Source organism: Piliocolobus tephrosceles, chromosome 1, assembly GCF_002776525.5.
Source record: "Piliocolobus tephrosceles isolate RC106 chromosome 1, ASM277652v3, whole genome shotgun sequence".
In the NCBI taxonomy this organism is placed as follows: Eukaryota; Metazoa; Chordata; class Mammalia; order Primates; family Cercopithecidae; genus Piliocolobus; species Piliocolobus tephrosceles.
Window position 1 is genome coordinate 24887725 of NC_045434.1, and position 26682 is coordinate 24914406.

Consider the following 26682-nt stretch of genomic DNA (forward strand, 5'->3'; position numbering starts at 1 on the left):
GATTTCTGGACTCAAGCAATCTTCCCACCTAGGCCTCCCAAGATGCTGGGATTATAGGCAGGAGCCACCTCGCCTGACCAAAGCTTAAATCTTTCAACAATTGCTGATCAGAAAATCTTTCAATCCACTTATGATCTGTAAGCCTCTCCTTCAAGACATCCCACTTCCTTAGCCTGAACCAATGTATATCTTCCATATATTGACTTAGTTTACCAGCAATTCCCAACTCCCTAAAATGTATAAAACCAACAGTAACGCCACTGCTTCGGATGCTCTTTCTCAGGACCTCTTGGGACTATTCCGCGAGCCATGGTGACTCATATTGGTTGAGAATAAACCTCTTTAAAACCTTTTACAGTTTTTTTTTTTTTTTTTCCATTAACAAAATCATCTCATTTTGAGGCAACTGAAGCCTCAAATCGTTAGATAAGCGGTTTGCCCAAGGATTCACACAATAGTGTTGCAAAAGCAGATTTAGCACTACGTAGGCTGTGTTGTTTCCACTATACTGGGTGCCTACATAGCAAGTAGACCATGGAAAGTCTTGGCATATCTACGAGGATACAGTTTTGATAGGAGTTGGTCATAGTCAAGAGTGGCTAGATGGCCACTTCTAAATCTTGTTGGTGCTAGATTGCCTAAACTCTGTGGGATTACTTCCTTTTTGACCTCAAAACAGAAAAATTTCCTCTGTAACACGATTCACTAACACACGAGATAATTACGCTGCTTTGAGGTCTGTAAGGATCAAGTGAGAGCCGTCCTCCCCTTCCCTGACAGTCCCTACAATCCTTCGAGATGACGTCACCCAACGAGTTCACGAGGGCGGTGCGGTCCTAACCACACCTTCTGCAACCCAAGGGCCTCCCCTCAGACTTTCTGCTTTTTCCTTTTTACCGGAGCGTCGTAACGTAAGACGTGGGTCACGCAACCACAGCAACTAGTCCCGGAAGCAAAAAGCAAAGGGGCGGAGAAGAAGACGGGAAGCAGAGCCAGCGTCCGGGTCGGCCGGCAGGGGGCGGGGCTGGGCATGGTAACGGCTCGAAAGCCTAGGAGGCAGGGCCGGAGGAAGGCGGAGGAACCGGTGTTCGCCGCCGCCGCTGCTTCAGCCTATTTCTTGCGGCCTCTGCGGGTCCTGCCTCAGCCATGATGATCCACGGCTTCCAGAGCAGCCACCGGGATTTCTGCTTCGGGCCTTGGAAGCTGACGGCGTCCAAGACCCACATCATGAAGTCGGCAGATGTGGAGAAGTGAGGCTTCGGGGCACGGGGTCTGGGCGCTGGCCGGTTGCTGGCCTAGGGAGGGAGGCAGGGCGAACTCCGTGAAGCCCCTCCCCTTTCCCCTGAGGCAGAGGTTCTGTCCCTCCGGACCGGACTTTTGATTGACAACTTCGATAAATAATCCAGTCACACTTCCGGACCCTTTGGTTGGGGATCGCCAGGAGCTGCTTTCGTGAACTGTCACTCCGCCTGGGTTTGAGTAGAGTGTGGCTGTCCTGGTGGACGTTCCCCTCACCAAACGTCTCCTCCTGCCTCAGCCTGCACCACCTTTCTGGGTGGTTGTTGCCTGTTTTCTTAGGGGTTAATGACGGGGATGATTTATAAGTTTGGTTTTTGGCACGTCAGGTGCTGTGCCTGGCGCTTGAGATAGGAAATGTAAAAGACAGCCTGCGCCTCAATTCACAGTCTCGTGAGAGAGACAGACAATTATATTACAGCGTGAATAAATGTAATGAAGATATATACACGGAGTGATTTGAGGTCTTTTAGGGGCTCGAACCACCTAGGAAATTGGGATGCCTGAACTGAATCTTGATAAAATCGTTGCTGGGGACTGTGGATAGGTGCATGCCACCAGGTCAAGCAGAGTGAGTTGTGATGCGTTTTTGATGCCTGGGCTGAATCTTGACAAAATTTAGGGGAATCAGGGGACGCCTAAAAAGCCGGAGGCTCCGGGAGAGTGAAAGCTATGATGTGTTTAAAGATCTGTGTCCGTGTGATTGGAGCGTGAGGTACCCTAGAGGGTGTTGTGAGAAATGAGAGGTAGGCCCCAGGGGAATCAGACTGAGGGAATTTTTATGCCAGGCTAAGGAGTTTTCAATTTTCTCTAACAACCACTGGCTGTAATTTTATCCGAAGGAGTTGCATTATCAGATGTAGGCTCTGAAAGATTTCTCTGGAGGCCATGTTGAGGCTGGATTGCTGGTCCGCAGGGATGGGAAGGAGACCAGTTAGTAAGAGAGAAGATAGGTTTTAAAAGATTAAGTCCCTGGGATGACCAGTTGATGGGAGGAGAAATAAAGGAAGAGTCAAGATCTAATGACTCTTCTAATGACAAGATCTCTGGCTTGGATTGTTGCATGTATAGTATTGCCTTTGAACAAGATGAGAAGCATAGGAGGAGGAGGAGCAGATGGGGGCTGGGTGTTGGATAGAGGATGAGTCTAGTTGACTGAAATGTGAGGTGAGCATAGGTCATAGAGTGGAGATGTTTAGTAGGCATTTAGATATATTTATCTTGGAGCTCAAAAAAGATGACGTTTAAGTTTGGGAATTATCTGCTTATATTTGGTACCTGGAGCTTTGGGAATGAATTAAGGTATCTAGAAGTCATCCAGAGGAAAGGTCATAAAATAGAACCCTAAGTGAGCACTTGCATTTTAAGATTTGAGCAGAGGGAGTGACCAGGGAAGAGAGGAAAGTCATGAAACGATGCTTGCTTCCTAAGAAAATAAGTGGTGATATTCTAGTAGACTCACTGAAAAAAATTAGGAAAATACAGAAAACAAAGGAAAAAATTTCCCTTCATCCCACCACAAATTGAATTATTTTTTTGAGTTTTTCCTCTATATAACTTTCTTTTCTTTTATAACTCTTTTTTTTTTTGTTTTGATTTTTAATAGAGACGGGGGTTTCTCCACATTGGTCAGGCTGGTCTTGAACTCCGGACCTCAGGTGATCCACCTGCCTCGGCCTCCCAAAGTGCCGGGATTACAGGCGTGAGCCACTGTGCCTAGGCTTGTGTAACTTTTATTTACTTTTTATTTTGTTTTTATTTTTGAGACAGCCTCACTCTGTGGCCCAGGCTAGAGTGCAGTGGTGCAGTCTCAGCTCACTGCAACCTCCACTTTCCAGGTTAAAGTGGTTCTCCTGCCTTAACCTCGCTGGTAGCTGGGACTACAGGCGCATGCCAACATACCTGGCTAATTTTTGTATTTTTATTGATTTATTTATTTTTAATTTTCTTTTTCTTTTTTTTTTGAGAGGAGTTTTGCTCTTGTTGCCCAGGCTGGAGTGCAATGGTGCCATCTCAGCTCACTGCAGCCTCCGCCTCTTGGGTTCAAGCGATTCTCCTGCCCAGCCTCCCAAGTAGCTGGGATTACAGGCATGTATCACCATGCGCGGCTAATTTTGTATTTTTAGTAGAGATGGGGTTTCACCATGTTGGTCAGGGTGGTCTTGAGCTCCCGACCTCAGATGGTCTACCTGCCCTTGGCCTCCCAAAGTGCTGGGATTACAGGCATGAGCCACCTCCTCCCCGTATAACTTTCTGTGAGAAATTGCTGATTGGTGCAAAAGTAATTGCGGTTTTGCAATTAAAAACCACAATTACTTTTGCACCAACATAATACAATATATAGTTATATATAAAGCAGTCAGCTTCAAACTGGGGCCCGCATGTAATTTACTTATAGATTTTCCAGAGATGGCTGTATGCATGGAGAGTTTTAAGGGAATAAAATTCCATATCTATAATCTCCTTACGTATTATTTAAAAAATAAATTTGCCTGAGGCTGGGCGCGGTGACTCACGCCTGTAATCCCAGCACTTTGGGAGCCGCGGCGGGCGGATCACCTGAGGTCAGGAGTTCAAGACTTGCCTGGGCAACATGGTGTAACCCCGCCTCTACTAGAAATAAAAAAAAAAATTATCCGGGAGTGGTGGTGCAGGCCTATACTCCCAGCTACTCTGGAGGCTGAGGCATGAGAATCACTTGAACTCGGGAAGTGGAGGTTGCAGTGAGCTGAGATTGTGCCACTGCACTCCAGCTTGGGTGATAGAGTGAGACTCCATCCCTCCCACCGAAAAAAAATAAACTGCCTTTTTATATGACAAAAGGAAGACTTACCCTCACCAATCCTAAATTTTTCTGTGATGCATTACCATAGATTGTAAAAACCACTAAGGTGCTAAATAAATTGATTGGGTAAAATATTGGATTAAAGAAACTCCCTTTAATGAATATTTAAGGCACCTGAAAACCACAGGTGCTTCCTGTTTTTCTCTCCTTATAACTGGTTTTACCTGTTTTTAAGAGGGAAACTTGATGTTAGGAATAGGGCATTTTCAGGCCTGGCATGGTGGCTCACGCCTGTAATCCCAACACTTTGGGAGGCCGAGGCAGGTGGATCACCTGAGGTCAGGAGTTTGAGACCAGTCTGGCCAACATGGTGAAACCCCGTCTCTACTAAAAATACAAAAATTAGCTGGGTGTGGTGACACATGCCTGTAATCCCAGCTACTAGAGGGACTGAGACAGGAGGATTGCTTGAATCCGGGAGGCAGAGGTTGCAGTGAGCCGAGATCGTGCCATTGGACTCCAGCCTGGGCAACAGAGCAAGACTCCATCTCAAAAAAAAAGGAAAAAGAAATAGGGCATTTTGACCTGTGTTTAAGAAACTCTATATTTAGAACATTGAAGGACTGTAAATTAGTAACAGTGATTCTTTTACATATATGAGTGAAATATTTTATAGGACTGCCAGATTTTTCCAGATATATTGGGTAGAACCCACAGACTCACGTATTATTTCACATTTGGTATGCATTATTCAAGTTAAAACTTATTTTATGGAATCTTATGTAATATATATTCCAATTATAGTTTATTATATCTAATCTTTTAAGTATTTAGTATTTTCTATCTCCTAATAACAAAGAATAAATTTTACTTAAAATTATGATGAAAGTTAATATTGTTAGGTATCATCCTGAAGACCTGCACCTCAAAAAGTTAGATCATGGATATGTACACACAGAAATACACATATAGATGTAAAAAATATACAATGTGTATATAGCACTTTGGGAGGCTGCGGCGGGCGGATCACCTGTGGTCAGGAGTTCAAGATTATCCAAAATAGTCTCTACTAAAAATACAAAACTTAGCCAAGCATGGTGGCGGGTGCCTGTAATCCCAGCTACTAGGGAGGCTGAGGCAAGAGAATCACTTGAACCTGGGAGGTGGAGGTTTCAGTGAGCCGAGATCGTGCCACTGCACTCCAACCTGGGGTGACAGAGTAAGACCTTGTCTCAAAAACAAACAAACAAAAAACAGTGTTAAGCTTTGTTTAAAGACTTGAAGTCAGTAGAAAGGAATGCTTAAGAAAAGGGGGACTGCTATCTGTCTTGTGATGCTATACCAGTCAGGTTGGAGAGTGAGGCACATTATACCATTGCATATAAAAAACCATTTAATGACATTTTATGGTTTGTAGGGCATGACTTAATCCTTGCCTTGCATGGCCATAGGTCTTGTTTATCATACGCATTTTGATCATACTATTTTATCATAAGCATTTTTCCGTTTTATTATATTCTCTCTTTAAACATTTGTAATGGTTCCGTAATATTTCATCATATGGATATACTTTGGTTTGCATAATCATTTATTGCTTTATAATGAAACATTCAGAGTATTTCTTTTTCACGATTATAAGTAAAGCCATTATAAGTATTAATGTGTATAGTTTTTTTCTGTACTTGGAATTATTCTTTAGTACAGATATCCTAAAACTGATACTTTGGGTCAAAGTGTGTAGATTTTATTAAATTCTTGTTATTTTTTGCTTGATTGTTGCACCAGGGTGAAATGTAAATCGACACAATCCTTCTGAAAGTCTGTATAGGCAAGTGGTGGATTCCCTCATCAGTGTCAGGTGCTTTTGCTTTTTTCATCACCACTTTTTGAAACTTATAACAATTGAAAATTTTAGTGGAAAAATTATTTTCCTACAAGGGACAGTATCTTTAATTGCTTTGCTATCTTCATACCTTCATGGTATATATTAGAGTAATATCTGTATGCTATATATTATAGTAATATAATAAGCTATTATATCTGTGTTTGTATATTATCTTATTTAGCCCACTACCTAGTACAGTGCCATAAGATATGATGATGAAAGAATGGATGATGAAAGCATTTTGTAGACCTTGCAAATATATCATATTGATTAAATCATATGCTGTGTAACTCATTCAGCAACATAGGAAGAATTCTCTTGGGATGGAAAAGAAACAAAAATGCCAACAGCAGTATAAAATTATCTCACCTGACTTTTCGTTATGTATAGATTAGCCGATGAATTACATATGCCATCTCTCCCTGAAATGATGTTTGGAGACAATGTTTTAAGAATCCAGCATGGCTCTGGCTTTGGAATTGAGTTCAATGCTACAGATGCACTAAGATGTGTAAACAACTACCAAGGAATGCTTAAAGTGGCCTGTGCTGAAGAGTGGCAAGAAAGCAGGTGAGAATCTGGTCAATTAGGTTAAACAAAAAAGATAATTAGGTTAAACAAAAGTGAAAAGACTTGAAAAAATATTCAGTAATGATACGTGTGTGTTGTTAGAATTAAGAACTGGTATTATTAAACACGAGAGTTGTATCATTCTAGAATTCATTTTTCTCAGACATAAAAATGGAAGTTAATTACCCCACTGCTTGAATACTTGTTAAAGTGAATTACAACTGAGCTGAGCTATGTACTTTTTCAATTCTTCAGCGTTCCTTATTGAAGAGGCAGTAGGCTATATTTAATGTTCCTGTTTTTCAAGAAAAATGTTTACTTATGATATGCTTAATAAATATCCTATTTGAGAAGCATTGAAATTAAGACAGCATGTTTTTCTTTGATAGTCAAATCAGCAATTATTTACTTTGTGCCTGTACCTTAGATGATACAAAGAAGTATAAACCTTTAAACCATGTCCTCAGGCAGTGTACAGACTAACTGAAAAGACTACATCAGTACATGACAAGTTAAAGGACAATAAATGTAGAAAAACTGTAAGAAAAACCTTGTACTGGTGAATTATAACAAGTGTATATATTTAATAGGATATTTTATGTTATTGTAGAATATAATTGGATGTGATATATAAATACAGATAATCTCTATTCTGCATCACTGAATCTGATCCTTCTCATTTTGGTATTTGAGGACGGAGGGTGAACACTCCAAAGAGGTTATTAAACCATACGATTGGACCTATACAACAGATTATAAGGGAACCTTACTTGGAGAATCTCTTAAGTTAAAGGTAAATCTTACTTTTTTCTTTTATGAGTCATTAATTGTCTTGGACAGTCTGAGCATTAGAACTTTCTAGTAACGGGTTATTTTTTGCAACTACTTTTATCGTCCTTGTTTTCTGTTGTGGCATCCCTCAGAACGTAATGTGAGGGGGTTGTGCTTGTTGACTTATCAGCAGAAAATAAAAGATGGCCTTAATGGAAAAATTTATTTTTAAAACTGTAGTTGGTGGCAATGGCAGACTGCCATGTTGTTATCATTATCACTATCAAGAAACACTAAAATGTATTTTGGGCCTTGGTAATGTATTACGTGATTTAGACAGAACCTGCTAGCTAGTAGCTTACAAGTTTATAGATTAACAGATATATGGGCAAAAAGAACTTCTGGTTAGACAAAGTAGGTTTATGTCCTGGACTGCTGTTGAGTATGAACCTGAAATGACTTTAGGTAAGTTACTTGAGTCTCAGTTTTATCAATAAATTGGGTAAACAGAAATATCTACCTCAGAGTTTTGATGTGAAATAATTTATGGGAAGCTCTCAATAAATTCTAAAGCTCTATATTAGTATTAAGTCCTGTCTGTGTAAGCCCTGCTTGCAAAGAGATTCGGGCCAGGCACAGTGGCTCACACCTGTAATCCCAGTACTTTGAGAGGCCGAGGCAGGCGGATCATGAGGTCAGGAGTTTGAGACTAGCCTGACCAACATGGTGAAATCCCTTCTCTATTAAAAATACAAAAATTAGCTGGGTGTGGTGGCGCATGCTTGTAATACCAGCTACTCAGGAGGCTAAAGGAGGAGAATTGCTTGAACCCGGGAGGTGGAGGTTGCAGTGAGCCGAGATCGCACCACTGCACTCCAACCTGGGTGACAGAGTGAGACTCTGTCTCAAAAGAAAAAAAAAGAAGAGATTTGGCCGGGTTCTGTGGCTCACACCTGTAATCCCAGCACTTTGGGAGGCCAAGGTGGGTGGATCATGAGGTCAGGAGTTCAACACCGGCCTGGCCAACATGGTGAACCCTGTCTCTACTAAAAATACAAAAATTAGCCTGGCATGGTGGAGTGCGCCTGTAGTCCCAGCTAATCGGGAGGCTGAGGCAGGAGAATTGTTTGAACCCTGGAGGCAGAGGTTGCAGCCAGCCAAGATTGCATCATTGCACTCTAGCCTGGGTGACAGAGTGAGACTCCCATTTCAAAAAAAAAAAAGAGAGAGAGAGATTTGTGGTAAATAACACTAGGAAGATGGAATTGGTAGGTCTTATGTTGTGATGTTAGCTGTATTTTGAAATCTTATAGTATGACTAAAATGAAGTAAATTTAGGCCAGGCGCAGTGGCTTATGCCTGTGATCACAGGACTTTCGGAGGCCAAGACAGGCAGATTAGTTGAGGTCAGGAGTTCGAGACCAGCTTGGCCAACATAGTGAGACCCCACCTGTACTAAAAATGTAAAAATTAGCCAGGTATGGTGGCGTGTGCCTGTGATCCCAGCTACTTTGGAGGCTGAGGCAGGAGAATCACTTGAACCCAGGAGGTGGAGGTTGCAGTGATCTGAGATCACACCACTGCACTCCAGCCTGGACAACAGAGAAAGGCTCCGTCTCAAAAAAACAATAAATAAAATAAAGCAAATTTGGTTTAGGTTGAATGTCTCTAAATATCACAGACTATTACATAGAATGAATTTATTTTAGTGTATCCTGAAATATTTATATTAAAAGTAGCTATTGGAAACCCTGTGTCATCCAGGCGCAGTGGCTCACACCTGTAATCCCAGCACTTTGGGAGGCTGAGGCAGGCAGATCACCTGAGGTCAGGAGTTGGAGACTCGGGAGGCTGAGGCAGGAGAATTGCTTGAACCCAGGAGGCAGAGTTGCAGTGAGCCAAGATCGCGCAACTGCGCTCCAACCTGGGCTTCAGAGTGAGACTCCACCTCAAAACAAGGAAACCTGGTATCATATGTTGGTGCTTAGGCAGAAATGTTAAGAATATAGTGTTTGTCTGGGCCCCTTTTATCTGCAGAAATTTTTAGTCTCATGGAGATAAAAGTTCTTAGTAGGAACTTAATGATTCTTATCTTCAGTTTCTGCCATTACTACATTCCAAGCTTTAACTATTTTTCTATGCTTCCAGGAAAAAACTCATTCATTCATTTAACAGATATTTCTTGAGCTCTTGCTGTATGCCAGGTACTAATCCTAGGAGCCTTGTATACAGCAGAGCAGACAAAAATTCCTCCTTTACAGTCTAATGGGAGAGCAAGGTTATTTCAGTCCCTTATACTACTTCATAGATTAGTGTTCTCCTCCTTCCTCTCTTCTAATTGAAAAACTTTGTTGAGAGCATTTGATATTTCATTGCCAGGAGTGAGGAAATGGGAACTTGTTTTAAACCCATACAATAATGATGATGACTTACTTTGTGGACTGACTTAGGAAAAGTCTCCTGGAGGTTATGAAGCAGCATTAGCTGTGACCAAGTGAGAACCATAACTGTAGAAACAGAGAGTGTGAGAGTAGTAGAAGGCAAAAAGTATTTGTTCAGTACTCTCCTATTGATACTTCAGCCTATAATGGGATTTGTTCTGAAGTGTTGCTGATAAATGTCAATGTGATTACCCACTCACTGGTGATAATAAGCTCAGGCTGTGGCAGAACACAGATCTGGGTTCAAAATCCCAACACCATCATTTGCCAGCTTGGAAAAGTAATTTAGTCTTACTAAGCCTTGTTTCAGTCACTTTGTTAAGCTAGGGTAATACTAGTTGTGAAGTAGGAAATAAAATTATGTACGTAGGCTGGGTGTGGTGGCTGATGCCTGTAGTCCCAGCACTTTGGGAGGCTGAGATGGATCACTTGAGCTCAGGAGTTTGAGACCAGCCTGGGCAACATGGTGAAACCCCATCTCTACAAAATATAGAAAAATTAGCTGGGTCTGGTGGCATGTGTCTATAGTCCCAGCTACTCAGGAGGCTGAGATGGGAGAATCACTTGAGCCTAGGAAGGCGAGGCTGCAGGGAGCTGTGATTGTGCCACTGCACTCCAACCTGGGCGACAGAGCGACATCCTATCTCAAAACAGTGTGTGTTTTACAGTAAGATCTCAATAAATGGCAGCTGTTACTATGATAATATAGTATATCAAGTATTAGGGAACCTAAGTTAATATTGCAATACCAAGAATAAAAGTAGATGTATTATCTATGGTATATTATTATATTAAATAGCAGCCCAAATGGACTAAGGCCTAATAATTTCAATTATCTCTGGAATCCCTGGTGTCTTTTATTTCAGTTGGTTCTGGGTTATGACATCTAGGCTTCTAATTTGCCTCTTTATTTTTGTTTCAGTTCTAGGATGATGATGTTTTTCTTCAGAGAGGATTTTTGTTTAGTTCTGACAGGCGCTTGAGAATATTCATAGTCAAGGACAGAGCTCTGCAAACTTCTTCTGGAAAGAGTCAGACGTAAATATTTTAGGCTTTGTGGGCCTTAGGGTCTCTGTTGCAGCAACTCAGCTGTGCTGTCATAGTCTACATCACTCATAGGCAATATGTAAATGAATGGGCATGGCTATGCTTTAATAAAACTTTATGGACAGTGAAATTTGAATTTCATATAATTTCTATGTGTCATGAAGTATTTTTCTTTTGATTTTTTTCCTCTAATTATTTAGCCATTATTAGCTTGCAGCCCATAAAAATAGGTAACAGGGCAGATTTGACCTACAGGTCTTAGTTTGCCTGCCTTGGTCTAGAACCAGAGTTTGAGGTGTACTGGGCCTGCAGATAAGAAGCTCTGAGGCTGGGCACGGTGGCTCACACCTGAATCCCAACACTTTGGGAGGCCGAGGCAGGCGGAACACCTGAGGTCAGGAGTTCAAGACCAGCCTGGCCAACATGGCAAAACCCTGTCTCTACTGAAAACACAAAAAAATTAGTCAAGCATCATGGCACGTGCCTGTAATCCTCGCTACTTGGGTGGCTGAGGCACAAGAATTGGTTGAACCCAGAAGCCAGAGGTTGCAGTGAACTGAAATGGTGCCACTGCACTCCAGCCTGAGCAACAGAGCGAGACTCTGTCTCAAAAAAAAAAAAAAAAAAAAATGCTCTGAAATTACTATAGCTCTTTAGGGTGTCATCTCCGATTTGGGAGGAAGCAGGAAATTCTCCAGGGTCCTTGCCCTTAGTGAACACTGAGCAGTGATGGCACCAAAAGCTAGCAGGGCCCAGCTTCTTCTCTGGATTAGCCAGTGCTATGCCTCAGGGCAAAAGCCAGCCAAGTACAGACTTACTTTTCTGGGCTCCAGTCTTTTTCCAGATCTCAGCCCAGTAACTCCATACTGCCTTGGCCATTGGATGCTTTTAGGAAGTTTTTGGTTTTTTTCAGCCAGCTTTTTAAATTGTCTTCAGCAAGAGGGTTTGTCTAGATTACTTACTCTGCCAATACTGTTCCATATATGTATATATATATTTTTGAGATAGAGTTTCCCTCTTGTCGCCCAGGCTGGGGTGCAATGGTGTAATCTCAGCTCACTGCAACCTCTGCCCTGCAGGTTCAAGCGATTCTCCTGCCTCAGCCTCCTGAGTAGCTAGGATTAGAGGTGTTGGCTACCACGTTCAGCTAATTTTTGTATTTTTAGTAAAGATGAGATTTCACCACATTGGCTAGGCTGGTCTCAAACCCCTGACCTCAAGTGATCCTGCTGCCTTGCCTCCCAAAGTGCTGGGATTACAGGCATGAGCCACTGCGCCCAGCCCATATGTTTTATATTTAGCTGGTTATTATTTTTTTGTTTTTTGTTTTAGATGCCTGGGTTCAGAGAGGAGATATGTGGAGTTGAGGAAGAGAGAGAGCTGAAAAGTATAAAGTTTTAGACATACTTAGCCTTGCAAAAGGAAACATTAGCATAAATAAGTTAAATATGATATCCCTAACTCATGCTTCGTTTTTTGACTTTCTGTTTCAAACATTTTATAAGAACAAGTACGTAAATGGAAAAACTGACAGATTCATTTTGATCAATCACTTACCGAAGGCATAGGTGAAACATTAATGAAGCAATTTACTAATGAAAAAATTCAGATAATGATTATTTTGGGGGGGGGACTCAGGAGTATTTATAAGGATGATTTAAAGATGTGTTCCTTTGAACTAAAATCAAATAAAAAGGACGGAATATACAAGTGTGTGTATTTAACACTAACTTAAGTTGTGTAACCTTAGGCAGTCCTTGTGGGCAGACCAACTTTTGTTTAACGAGATCATAAACTTACACCTGTGATGCAGGGGACTGGTTATATGCCCTGCCCCTACACTCCAAATCCCTTCCCCTCCCAATTTTCACCTCAGGAGTGGCCTTATACCTGCTCCGTACACAGTTGGAACTAAAACTGCTTAGGGCTAAGTGTTATCTCTAAGTGACCATGGAAGAAATATGAACATTTTTTTACTTCCTGCAAATCATATACAAACTGCCACTTCCTTTTCATGGCATCTTTTCCCCCACATCACTTAATGTTCCCTTAGATTTCCTCCCAAAATCTGTGCAGTCTTGTAAACATCCTTTGTAATTTTCTTCTGATTCTTATCTAGTTATCTCAAATTAGTCTCCATCTGCTAATTTTGTCCATGAGTCAAACGAATGACCTAATCATGACTATTAAGTAAAGCCACATTTACTAAATATCTATGGTTTGACAAGCATTGTTGTGTTTGTTTATGGTAAACCTGTCAAAGTATAAAACAGCTGAGCATTTTGTAGTGAAATTAGATGTGGTAGAAAATGGTATCACAATTCATACTTGGGTGCTGCTCAGGAGACACTTGAGTTTAATGAGCTACTGATATTATCTGCCTTAGGATTGTTGGTATTTTTGTTGGATTATGTGTGTGCATGTCTTAGAGTTACAAAATAATACATTGAAAAATTGCCAACTTCATTCAAAGCATCTTTGCAATGTAGGAGTTTCCCTTAGAATTTCTCTACAAGTTCTTGTTCACCTCTTTATTTAAAGCACTTTATTTTGCTGTAGGTTTTGGGGAGTTAGGCTGAGCAAATATCTAACATTCTAATGAAAAAATATTTTTTAAGTTCCATATGAATGTCCTAAAAGTGGCTTTCACAGCACAAAAGTTCTATGACCTTCTATGATAGTAGTAGTTCATCACACTGACTGATTTTTAGGTGATTAATTTTCCTCATAGTCACAACAGAAGTTGATTTTAATATGATTTGCATTAAAAATTATAAATTTTTACTGCTTTTTTTTGTGAAGCTATAGTATTGGACATCTGTAATATCTTCAGTTTTTCAGAATCAAGCCATATTCTGATCTTTTATATCTACAGATGACACCCAAATTTAGAACTGTGTGCTCTGGCTATGCAGAAAAGACTGATTGAAAAAACAAAAAACAAAAAAGAAAACTACTTTCCTATGTCTCTGTAGCTACTCAACTTTTTTTTTTTAATGTGCTCCTCCTTAAAATTTTTTCTTTCAGGTTGTACCTACAACAGATCATATAGATACAGAAAAATTGAAAGCCAGAGAACAGATTAAATTTTTTGAAGAAGTTCTTCTTTTTGAGGATGAACTTCATGATCATGGAGTTTCAAGCCTGAGTGTGAAGATTGTGAGTATTATTATTTTTGTTTAAAATTAATATTTTTCTTGCATTCTTAAAATCGCACAAAAATATGACTCACTTTGAATAACACTGAGCCTGGCTGGGCACAGTAGCTCATGCCTGTAATCCCAGCACTTTGGGAAGCTGAGCTGGGTACATCACAAGGTCAGGAGATCAAGACCATCGTGGCTAACGTGGTGAAACCCTGTCTCTACTAAAAATACAAAAAATTAGCCGGGCGTGGTGGCGGGCTCCTGTAGTTCCAGCTACTCGGGAGTCTGATGCAGGAGAATAGTGTGAACCCGGGAGGTGGAGCTTGCAGTGAGCTGAGATCGCACCACTGCACTCCAGCCTGGGTGACAGAGCGAGACTCCACCTCCAAAAAGAATAACACTGAGCCTTAACATGATGTCATGTACAATTTCACTTAGATTTAACATATATCTTATTGAATATCTATTATAAAATTCACAAAATATTAGTGTATTCTTAAGGCTTTATTTTAGCAAAGCATTTTTAATAGACCTGCTTAGTTTATTTGCTTATTCTTTAACTTAAATGAAGACTGTGGCTTAATTTTCACATTTTGGATTAAAAATGATGTTGATAGGATCTGCAGCAGGCAGCAAGGTGGATGTCATTTTTCAAAATGACCCATGTGTTATGATTTCAGTGCATCATTCAGATACAACTTCAATTTTCAGCACGGTGGGCGTGAAATTTCAGTGGTGGGCGCCTGTAGTACCAGCTACTCGGGAGGCTGAGGCAGGAGAATGGCTTGAACCTGGGAGGCGGAGCTTGCAGTGATCCAAGATCGTACCACTGCACTCCAGCCTGGACAACAGAGCAAGACTGTCTCAAAAAAAAAAAAAAAAAAGAAGTAGAAAACAGAATAACACATATGGTTATTCATATTTGTTTACTACTAGATAATAATTGGGTTTCTAATACTTTCCAGAAAAAACTCAACTGAAACTTTTTACTAAATGCCTCCTCCTTTAAGACCCAGCTAAAATATCACCTTTTCTGCAAGGCCCTTCATATCTCCCTTATGCAGAGTTAAATATCTCTTTTCTATACTCCTTTTTAAAAACCTCTGGATTATAGCATTTGTCATGAGATCTATCAAAGACAGACCCTGACATCAAACATTGTTCTTGGGGCATAATGATGGTGGATGCTGTGATTTAAAGAATGAAAGTAATACAAAAGCAGCTTTAAAGTCAAATTTTAGCTACTTGGGAGGCAGAGGCAGGAGGATTGCTTGAGCCCAGGAGGTCAAGGCTGCAGTGAGCTATGATGATGCCACTGTACCCCAGCTTGAGAGACAAAATAATTTTATTTTTAGATAAGTAAAAATTTTTATTTTATTTTTAGATAAGTAAAAAATTTTTTTTTTTTTTTTTTTTTGAGACAGAGTCTTGCTCTGTCGCCCAGGCTGGAGTGCAGTGGCCGGATCGCAGCTCATTGCAAGCTACGCCTCCCGGGTTTACGCCATTCTTCTGCCTCAGCCTCCCGAGTAGCTGGGACTACAGGCGCCCGCCACCTCGCTCGGCTAGTTTTTTGTATTTTTTAGTAGAGACGGGGTTTCACCTTGTTAGCCAGGATGGTCTCGATTTCCTGACCTCGTGATCCGCCCGTCTCGGCCTCCCAAAGTGCTGGGATTACAGGCTTGAGCCACCGTGCCCGGCCTTAGATAAGTAAAAATTTTTATTTTATTTTTACTTATCTAAAAATAAAAGTCAATTTTTTTTTTGGTAGAATCAAAGGATTTTGAAATTGTAATGAATTTTTAGAGAATCATTTTATGTAGCCTCCATATTTTATAGACAAGGCCCAAAAACATAGCTTAAGGTCATGAAACTAGTTGCAAAGTTTTCTTTGTATCATCTAATATGTATCATTATTCTAGCATTAGATAGTTGTTTTCATATGCTCTACTCCTTTGCTCACTTATAACTCTAAATTTACTTTTTTTGGTTTAGATTTATTCTCTCTTCAGCTCATCTAGTCTTGTATCTTTCCACTTGTCTACCCACCTTCTGAACTGACTATGCTAAATGTTCATTATGAGTTGGAGTATCTGGGTGTGCATTTGTATTCAAAAGGGTATATATATCATGTCTGTAAGTGGGTCGGTATTTGGGAAGCGCATGTGGTTTTGTGGATGGAGTTGCTTGAGAGGATATGTGTATACATGTGTGTGTACAAGAGTACATAGTAAGTCTGAAACTGAAGAGCATTTTTTTTTTACCAACTACTTTAAGCTGAAGTATTAGTTTATAGATACTACTACCCTGTAGTGAAATTTGTAGATTATTTAATCCACCTACTTTGCAGCATTCAACATATTTTAATTATAAAATTAAAGGAAATTGGTTTAAAATAAAATATATTTTAATACTTAAATGCATAATACGACTGCACCAAAGATATAATGAAGCAGTCAGGTACTTATATTTGCATACCGAGTCACCATAAATATGACAGCAAAAAATGTAGGCTGACGGAGATGTAAGTTATCAATCAGTGACTCTAACACAATTTTCCAAAATGGTGAACAACTCTTAGAGAAGTTCTAAATAAAACAAAGTATAATCTTTCCTTGATTTGGAAAATAGTTGCCTTCCTGGATAATTGGGTGATTTTTTTTTTTAGTATCTATGTAAAATGGAAGTAGGGTCTAAAGTCAGATCATTATAAGTAGGCTTTTTCACCTCTGTGAATGTCTGGTAAGATATTGCAAGTTTTGTGGAATGCAGGGCTCGACTTTGTTGTATAGGACTATCCTGTGCATCCCAGATCTGTTGTTCTGGTCCTTATTCACTAACGGTCGATATTGGTTGCTTATTGATGTGACAACAAAAAATACCCTCACAAATTCCCAAACGTCCCCTAGGAAAGAACTACTGCCCTAAAATATGCTATTGTATTGGCACTGGAGCTCTGGCCTCCTAATTCCTACTCTTTCCGCTGTGCCATGCTAAAATGATACTTCGGTTTACTGCCTGTGTTGTGTCCAGTGTGACTATTAGTAAATGAAAATTGAAGAAACGTTGCAAGTCAGTCTTTCCATAAATTACACATATCACTGTGTAGTAATGTCAAATAATAATGATATGCTTCCCAATTTATTGGGACATCAAGTTGTCATAAGTCAGGTTATTTCTACAGCTTTCCTTTACTGTAAGTCTTGTTTTTAAGTCTGTTGCCGATAACCCCGTCAGAATACAGTTTGGCTCAGAGCCTTTTCTCTAGCAAAGATATTAATACCTTCTAGGCTCAGTTTTGTCCAGAAAATGGTTAATGAGCACCTGCTGTGTGCTGGGTACTTTTCTAAGCAATAGAGATGTGGTGATGAACAAAGCAGGTATTTCCACCATCATGGAGCCTACAGTCAAGTGGAAACATAAATGAAGATAGTTACAAATCTGTTAATTTGTAGTAGAGTACTATGAGAGAGAATACCAAGAGAAATCTACTGTGATGTGGAATGGTAAGAAAGGCCCCTCTGTGGAAATGACATGTGTACTGAATTCTGAAGGACAAGTGAACATTAGCCAGGAGAATACTCCAGGTAAGGGAAGAGGGTGTGTAATGGTCCTAAGGCAGAAAAGAATTGGGCCTGTGGATGGTGACTCTTCAGGCAGTTAAGTCACTATCATTACTGGGTTACTGTTATTTCTTCTTTATCATTAATGTAGCCCCGTGCTTATATATAAGATTATAGGCAGTTCCCTGAGTATATGTTACTGTTTCATGCCTCTGTACTTTTTGTACAGGCAGTTCCCCTTTCTGAAATTCTCCACCCCGCCGGGCATGGTGGCTCAAGCCTGTAATCCCGGCACTTTGGGAGGCCGAGACGGGCGGATCACGAGGTCAGGAGATCCAGACCATCCTGGCTAACACGGTGAAACCCCGTCTCTTCTAAAAAAATCCAATATCTATCCGGGCGAGGCGGCGGGCACCTGTAGTCCCACCTACTCGGGACGCTGAGGCAGGAGAATGGCGTAAACCCGGGAGGCGGAGCTTGCAGTGAGCTGAGATCCGGACACTGCACTCCAGCCTGGGCGATAGAGCTAGACTCCGTCTCAAAAAAAAAAAAAAAAAAAAAAGAAATTCTCCATCCCATCTCCAACTGTTCTTTCTGTGGTCAGTTCAAGCCTTGTCTTATCTGATGTTCTTTAGCACACTTACATACTTCTTTTTCAAATGCTTATCGAGCCTTGTGCATACCTCTATTATAGCAGCTACCACATCTGTTTGACAGTTTCCCTGGCTGATAACCTTTTTGAACACTGGGATTCTGTTTTTTCATTTATATAAATACACGACTTACTACAGTAAGAACTTGGTGTTAGTAGACAATAGATATTTATTTAGCAAATGGCCAAGCATACTCACTTTATTTAATTAATTAATTAATTTTGAGACAAGGTCTTCCTCTGTTGCCCAGCCTGGAGTGCAGTGGCACAATCATGGCTCACTGCAGCCTTGACCTCCCAGGCTCAAGCCATCCTCCCAGCTTAGCCTTCCATGTAGCTAGGACTACAGGCTTGTGCCACCATGCTTTGCTAATTTTTTTGTATTTTTTGTAGAGATGAGCTCTGACTCTGTTGCCCAGGCTGGTCTTGAACTCCTGGGCTCAAGTGATCTTTCCACCTCAACCTTCCAAAATGCTGTGATTATAGGTGTGAGCCACCATGCCGGCTAAACATTTTCATTTTAAAGACCCAAATACCTCACATTCCATTCAACCACTCCCTCCCTGCCACCAGGACCCACCTTCATACTTTCTCCACTGACTCTGCCTATCTTTAGTAGTTATACTTGGAAAGCAGAGGAATTTGTAGATGTGCCACAGATGAAAGATGTTAAGAATGTGTTATAGTGTTCTGATACACCAGGTATTTAGCAATATGAAGTAGTGCCTATTGGTTGAACTGAATTAGAGCATTCTGTGTAAGGTCTGTTGCTTTGTTTTATGTAAAGTGAATAAGTAAGTAGTGACAAAGCACTAGGTTGTTCTTTAAGTTTGGTTTTATTGGTGTTGACATTTACTATCAGTACCTGTCATTTTTGAAAATAAACATTATAATGTTTACATTACTTGGGTATGTTTTTAAGTCTTTTAAACCTCAATATCTTCCCCCCCCCCCCCGAAAAAATATTTTAGGAAACCAAAACCATGATGTTAAATAGTTTGCACAAGGTTTTGAGGCTAGTTGGAGCTAGGACAAAGAGCTTCTAGTTGAGAGATTTTTATAAACTGTGAATTCAGCCTTATTCCAGTGTTTTTTTTTTTTTTCAAATTTTTTCTTTCAGTAAAGTAATAAAATATTTAATTTTTATTAAAATATTAATGTACCTTTTTTTTTTCCAGAGAGTAATGCCTTCTAGCTTTTTCCTGCTATTGCGGTTTTTCTTGAGAATTGATGGGGTGCTTATCAGAATGAATGACACGAGACTTTACCATGAGGTATTTATTCTTGTTTAATGAATATACTAATTGATACTGGGCTTGTTTGTGTTGTTTCATTGTCAATCTGAGAATTTGAAATTAAACAATCTATATTATGTGGCAGTCTTTCTAACTGTTAAGTCTGAGTGTTTCACATTCACTGTTGACTGCAGGCTATTATGAAAACATTACATTTTCTTTTAAAAAAGTTCTGGTGACCCAAAATGTTTTCTAAAAGATAGTCCCTAGTTGGGGAGGGGTCTTTTGAGAAAATTTTATAAGTACTTAATCCATGTTTCAGAAAACTGTCCTTTAACTCTTACCTTTGTTTACAGTATATGTTGTTTGTATAATGTTCTGATGTACATTAGTATACAGGAAGTACGTTAATATTTTAATCAGGCCAAGGCCGGGCACTGTAGCTCATGCCTGTAATCCCAGCACTTTGGAAGGCTGAGGTGGATAGATCACCTGAGATCAGGAGTTTGAGGACAACCTGGCCAACATGGTGAAACCCCATCTCTACTAAAAGTACAAAAAATCAGCCAGGCATGGTGGCGGGTGCCTGTAATCCCAGCTACTTGGGAAGACGAGGCAGTAGAATCGCTTGAACCTGGGAGGCAGAGATTGTAGTGAGCCAAGATCTCGCCGTTGCTCTCCAGCCTGGGCAAGAAGAGTGAAACTTCATCTAAAAAAAAAATGTGTATGTGTTTATAGATATATATATATATATATATTTTAATCAGGCCAATCACATGGCCTCCTGAAATTTGTATTATATAATTATTTTGGTAGTTGTTTTAAAGTTTGAAATACCTATGTTCCATCTGAAAGAGCTGTTAACATGCAGGGTTTTTTTTTTTTTTAAGTGTTTAAAAAAAAGGAGGAGGGCTTAATTTCTGAATGAATCTTTAACATAAAATTCGTGATTATGTAGAATGAGGAATTAGAGAAGAGACCACCAGTGTTAGTTACTGTAGTCATAGTAATAGTTAAGTCTAATAACAACCCTATGAAATCAATATTATCTGTTTTATTATCTCTGTCTTATTATCAATAATATTGGTATTATCTCTGTTTTATCCTGATGTAACTAAGGCAAAGAAGGATTAAATAGCTTAGGTGAGCCAGGTATGGTGGCTCATGCCTATAATCCTAACACTTTGGGAGGCTGTGGTGGGAGGATCATTTAAGCCCAGGACTTTGAGACCAGCCTGGGCAACATAGCAAGACCTCCGTCTCTACAAAAAATAAACAGTTAGCCATGCATGGTGGCATGGATTTGTAGTCCTAGCTGCTTTTTGGGAGGCTGAGGTAGAAGGATCGCTTGAGCTGGTGAGGTTGAGGCTGCAGTGACAGAGCAAGACCCTGTCTCAAAGAACATTAAAAAAAAGAAACATATGTAAGTTTTACAGTTAGTAGGTGGCAGAACTGGAATTTGAACCTAGTAGGATAGGATTGCATTGGTGTTTTCTAAACCCTTCACTTAGGAATGTTTTTTTTCTCTTGAAATAACATGGTGACAGTGATAGACGTTTTTCTTTTTAAAAGTGGTGACAAAGTACTAAACATAGGCTATATTTTTGTCCCCCAGAAAGGGAAATCTGTTATTTATTTATTTATTTAAGATGGAGTCTTACCCTGTCGCCCAGGCTGGAATGCAGTGGCGCGATCTTGGCTCACTGCAACCTCTGCTTCCTGGGTTCAACTAATTCTCGTGTCTCAGCCTCCCTAGTAGCTGGGATTACGGGTGGCCACCACCACACCTGGCAATTTTTTCTTTTTTCTTTTTAGTGGAGTGATGGGGTTTTGCCATGTTGACCAGGCTGGTCTTGAACTCTTGACCTCAAGTGATCCACCTGCCTCGGCCTCCCAAAGTGCTGGGATTACAGGCATGAGCCACCGCACCTGGCCTAAATGTTAAAAATACTCTTTTAATTAAACAACACTGAATTTTAGGAATTTATCTTAAAAGGATTATTTTATATAATAATCTACAAATATTAATCAGACAGTTACTCAGAGTTGTATGTACATGAATATTCACAGTAATATTGTTTATAATAGCAGAAAGGAAGGAAAGTAGGAACTTAATGCCCATTAAATGGCCATTGATTAAATTGTTTATATTCATATGGTATAAAAATACGTAATTATTAAAATTGGTTGCAGAGATTGATATTTAAGTAATTTTGAAAGATATCATTTCAGTGTTGAACTTTAAAAAGCAAGTATGAATTTAGTTACATGAGATTCTCTGTAGAGATTTCTAAGTATTAAAGGTAGTGTTACCTATATGCTGTGATCACTGATGATTTATACTTTTTCTCTTATATTATTTGATTTTTTTCCTACAGTGACTATTAATCTGTTTTTATCAATACAGGAGAGTGAAACCTTAAAGGCATATAATTTTGTGGTTTTTCTTTTATTGAAAAATGTTTCAAGAAGTAAATTATAGTAAATTGCTGTTATAAAACCTAACCAAAAATCTTAAATGGGAAAAACTGAAGTACAACAAAGGTGATTTTAAATAAGCTATTTGATAAGAGCTTTGTGGAATGGAAAAGAAAAAAATTTTAAAGCATGGTTTTGCAACATAAAAGCAGCACAATTATGTAGGTAAATGATAAGATGGCTTAAGGGAAAGATGTTTCAAACTTGAAGTAATTTCATTTATATACATATTCTTTCAAAGTAAAATCTTTGCTATATTTCTCTTACATGGTAATTATTAAATCTGTTTTCATATGTGTATCGTTATTACAATGTATAGAAAGTGGAAATAATAATCCAGAGTTCTCGACGTGGATTAAATAGGAGTTATCTCAGTGTAGAACAAGATATTCTCATTAGACTGCATGCTGTTTTGACAACCTGTTCTTAGGCAGTCTATTTGATAGAAAGGATTTTGTAAATCAGTATAATTAAATTTATTGAAACTTGTTTATTTTTAAATACAGGCTGACAAGACCTACATGTTACGAGAATATACATCACGAGAAAGCAAAATTTCTAATTTGATGGTAAATACTTAAATATCAGTTTTTAGATGTTGAATTTTAATGTTTCATTTTAATTTAAGTAGTATATACCCCTTACCCCAACCATCCAAGTTTGTATCCCTAAACCCATTCATTTACCTAGTGGGGCTCTATAGGATAAATTCTACTGGAGCATAACTTTTCTGACCTTACCTCAAATACAAGAACATTTAGAGCTGTTAGGTACTTAAGCCTCATCTAATCTAATTTTCACATTTTGTTCTGGAGAAACTGAAACCAGAGGTGTGACTTACTCTGAGTCACATAACTAACTGGCTGGTGATGGATGTTCTTTCCACTTACCACCCTGCCACCTTGTTTCTTTCTACACAGTTTCCTTTTCTCTTCCTAAGATGTGGTGATTCTATACCATGATTTGTTTATTTTGGCATCATTTTTCTTTATTTTTTACTCCCCTGGGACCTGTGAAGCCTTCCTTAGAACTTAGGATTCTATAATGGGTTGCTTAAAAATTGATACCTTCCTATAAACTTGATTTTCTTTTTTTTACCCTTAGTACTTATTTCTGTGTATAGAATATACTTGGAACAGAAAAGTTACTTAGATTCTATTGTAGACTACATGCTGGGCTCTAATGGAAGACTAGTGTTTTCAAGTTAGAAAAGCAGCAGGTACATAGGGTTGGATTAATATATTAAATTCTCGCTACATTTGTGGGAACATTATAAATTATATAACCCTGTGATCTTTGATGAAATCATTCAGTAACAAAGTTGAATGATTCAGTAACAAGAAATACCTATTATTTTTAGGAGCACGTATGCATATATTGCACCTGATTTTAAAATTCCCATGCTTTATGAATGCTTGAATCAAAACATTCTCAAGAAATGTCAGTATAACTGAATATGCTAATATGATTTATGTATTTCCTAGCATGTTCCACCTTCCCTCTTCACGGAACCTAATGAAATATCCCAGTATTTACCAATAAAGGAAGCAGTCTGTGAGAAGCTAATATTTCCAGAAAGAATCGATCCTAACCCAGCAGACTCACAGAAAAGTACACAAGTGGAATAGAATGTGATACAACATATACTCCCTGTGGAATCTGACTGGACACCTTGGCTATTTGTAAGGGGTTATTTTTATTATGATAATTAATTGCCTTGTTTATGTACAGATTTTCTGTAGCCTTAAAGGAAAAAAAAAAATAAAGATCGTTACAGGCAGGTTTCACTCAACTGCTATTTGTACTGTCTGTCTTCACATTCATATTCCAGATTTACATTTTCTGGAATTAAATTTGGATGATTTCTAAATTATCACAAAGTGGGACCTCAGCAGTAGTGGTGTGTGTGTCTCATGAGCAGTGAGCACAGTCTGCATTCATCATTAAACACTATCTTCTGCCACAAGGAGGTTAATGTAAATCACCAAATCCCAATGCCTTGTGACTTTCATAGGATTCCTGATCGTGCATGTTGATGGACTAGCTCTCCACTTCGGGCTTTCTGATGTTCATTCACACCTCTGGAGTTGTAACTTGCCACATGCAAAATTAGTCTCATAGTGTAGTGAACTTCACCCCAAACATTTTGAAAATGTATTTCCCCCCTGTTTTAAATTGGCTTTGAAATTAAAAAAAAAAAAAAAATTAGTACCAGAACCAAAAATACCTAGATTATTATATACATAGAAACATGAATATGGTTTACCACTGATAGGTAGGAGTTATCTGTCCTCCATCTTTAGGTGCTTTTTCTTAAATGTGGTTCTACTTATACTGATATTTTTAATTTCCATCTTCCATGCAACCTCAGAGTGAATAAACCCCTTAAATTTGGTGCTGGTTCGAAAAAGTCTAAAGGGTTTATTAGGGGTTGTTTTTAGCAAATATTACATAAATCCTTAAAGCAACAAGATTGATTTTCTGCTTAAAATATTTGGGAAGATAGGTGAGGAGGAGGAGGGGGTTTTAAAATATAAAAGCCAGTTTTTCTATATTAAGGTGCATATTTGTAACATTACAGGGGATGAAGTAAAATGTAATTAATTAGCACAAGACTTAGGGAGTACAGAAAGTACACAAATAAATTTCAATTCCATTTGATTATTTTGATAATGACCCCTTAGTCATTTTATATTCTTGTCTGCCTTTCTAGAAAAATGGTCTTCATAAAGTGAAAAGTGATTAAAAAGCACCAAATAAATTATTTGAAGTGGATTTTTTAAAATAATTTTTTGAAGGGCAGGGGGAAAATTCACCGCTTTTCTGATTTGAAATATGTTGTACATATTTCCATATGATGGATAAATCATTAAGTAAGAATATTTGATTTAAAGTATTAGCAAAACTCTTCAGGTATTTGCCTGAAGACAAATTTTAACAAAACATATACACTTGGATATCCGTCATTGCTCAAACTCTGGTGTATTGCTGGAGCCAATAGGCAGGGTATATTTTATTAGCTAAATTTGGTATTTGTCTTCTGCCTTCTGTATCACCTCCAAGCTACAGGAAATCAGGATTTTGTTGGCTTTAAGAAAACACATGGTATGTTCACTGTATATTAAATATACCTGTATTTAATGTTTTCTCTTAGGACAGAAAAGTACACACACACACATACACACACACACATTGTGCTCAGCTTACTTTCTGTTTTATATTATTTGCCATTCAGATTTGAACAGAACAGACTATTCATGCAAACTATATGAAATGAAAAACATGTAAGACTCTTCGTTAGTTGGAGTTTCTGGGCAACATCGTGTGTGTGTGTGTGTGTGTGTGTGTGTGTGTGTGTGTGTGTGTGTACAGACACATTTTTTTTTTAACTTGTTGATTCAGATGTCTTGGTCCCTGAATAGTCCTAGATTACTTATTTTGAGAACTCATTGTTAAAAATTACAGGGAATTAAAATAACTGCCTTTTTTTTTTAGAGGGTAAGAAATGGATAGAACGAGTATGCTTCTGAAAAATTTATTAGTTTATTCTTGTGGAGAATACCAAGAAAATGTGTATTTGCCCATTGCTAAATATGATATATGCCATTTTATATTTATTTGTCCCAAGTGTCTTTTTGTAAGAGGAGAATAAACAATAAGGAATTATTGATCAATGTTTTACTATTTCATTTATTTGAGTTTTTCTTAGAGCTTAATTAAAGAAGAGTGGTTCGGGGTATACTTTTCTTATTTGTGCGTTATGTTTTGAACTCAGTCAACGCTGTAGACAGAGCCTCCAGGCAGATTATAAATTAAAACCTAACTGATGGTTCACAATACAATTTCCCAGTTTGCCTTTGTGCTCTTGCCTCTCCTCTCCCTCTGTTCCTTAATATTTCCATGGATGTTTTTAACGTATTTTCTGTATGTTGGGTTAATGTTTTTCGTTTTTGAAAATATGAATACCTGTCATGTGTATTAGTTTTGAGTACTGTATGTACAATTACGGTGCTAGGTATAATGGATTACAACAATAAAGCAATGTAGTATATGTTTTTGTGGGGTTAAAGTCTAATGGAAGAGAAAGTAAAAAAATTACTAGTTTTAATATGTGCAGTAATGGAAATGATACTCACTTAACAGAGTAACAAAAAATCAACTAACTTTAATAGAGGTAGTCAGAGCTCTGCTTCTGAAGAAAATGTGGAAAACCTCAAGAGACTGTCATTCCCATTTTAACAAGGAGAAAAGGCTGGGTCATCTGTAAAATTAAAGCTTTTTTTCTTGAGCATATCAAAGAACTGAAATTATGAGGCAAACAAACCAAATCCCAAAGAGTGATTAAGTCCTACAAGGAGAGATGGGACGTACTGACTGTTTAACCTTAGGAAGAACCCAAGAGAAAGAGACGGCCTTTATATTATATAAACAGGTAAGAAAACATTAGCAAAAATTTTAACAAATTCCCAAAGTGTACATGTGGGCTAGCATACTAGTTTGGAATAACCAAGAATCTGAAATAAGGGAACTTCATACACACTAACAAGTTCTTTCCCAAGGGCCTACACCAGGACTCAAGAAAGCCTGGAAGCAGGGTGGGGAACCAGAAAGTCTCAGTAGGTGGTTTAAGCAAACAGAAGGTAGTTAGCTGCCTTGAAACCCTGCCTACTTTGAAGCTCTTCTCTTGAATGATGCAAAAGCCTTAGGCTACTGTAGGGAGGAGCAACAATCCGTATCATTCCTGGGGCCCAGGCAGAAATTCATTGCTCTGGGGTAGGAATGTAGACAAAATGCACCTGCTTTTGGGAGAGAGGTA

At 38.8% G+C, this 26682-nt stretch overlaps 1 protein-coding gene across 2 annotated transcripts; it reads left to right on the plus strand.

Annotated features, from left to right (window-relative positions):
• The first annotated feature begins 913 nt into the window (after positions 1-913).
• TIPRL (TOR signaling pathway regulator) lies at positions 914-25536 on the plus strand. Of its 2 annotated transcripts, XM_023207096.3 has the most exons (8): positions 1111-1250; positions 5867-5939; positions 6357-6536; positions 7230-7329; positions 13823-13954; positions 19332-19427; positions 22373-22435; positions 23351-25536. In XM_023207096.3, exons 3-8 carry the CDS (start codon positions 6376-6378, stop codon positions 23492-23494), a joined length of 696 nt encoding a protein of 231 aa, XP_023062864.1. In that variant the 5' UTR covers positions 1111-1250; positions 5867-5939; positions 6357-6375; the 3' UTR covers positions 23495-25536. The 2 variants fall into 2 exon arrangements, with proteins under 2 accessions (XP_023062863.1, XP_023062864.1); XM_023207095.1 differs by lacking the exon at positions 5867-5939 and having other exon boundaries at positions 914-1250.
• Positions 25537-26682: the final 1146 nt, after the last annotated feature.

What these genes read in the sequence shown, in the direction of transcription:
- TIPRL (XM_023207095.1), top strand. Translation starts at nt 1,147, where the DNA reads ATGATGATCCACGGCTTCCAGAGCAGCCACCGGGATTTCTGCTTCGGG. An exon ending in GAAGAGTGGCAAGAAAGCAG is followed by an intron (nt 6,537 to 7,229) that starts GTGAGAATCTGG and finishes TTGGTATTTGAG; the next exon opens with GACGGAGGGTGAACACTCCA. An exon ending in ACACGAGACTTTACCATGAG is followed by an intron (nt 19,428 to 22,372) that starts GTATTTATTCTT and finishes TTTTAAATACAG; the next exon opens with GCTGACAAGACCTACATGTT.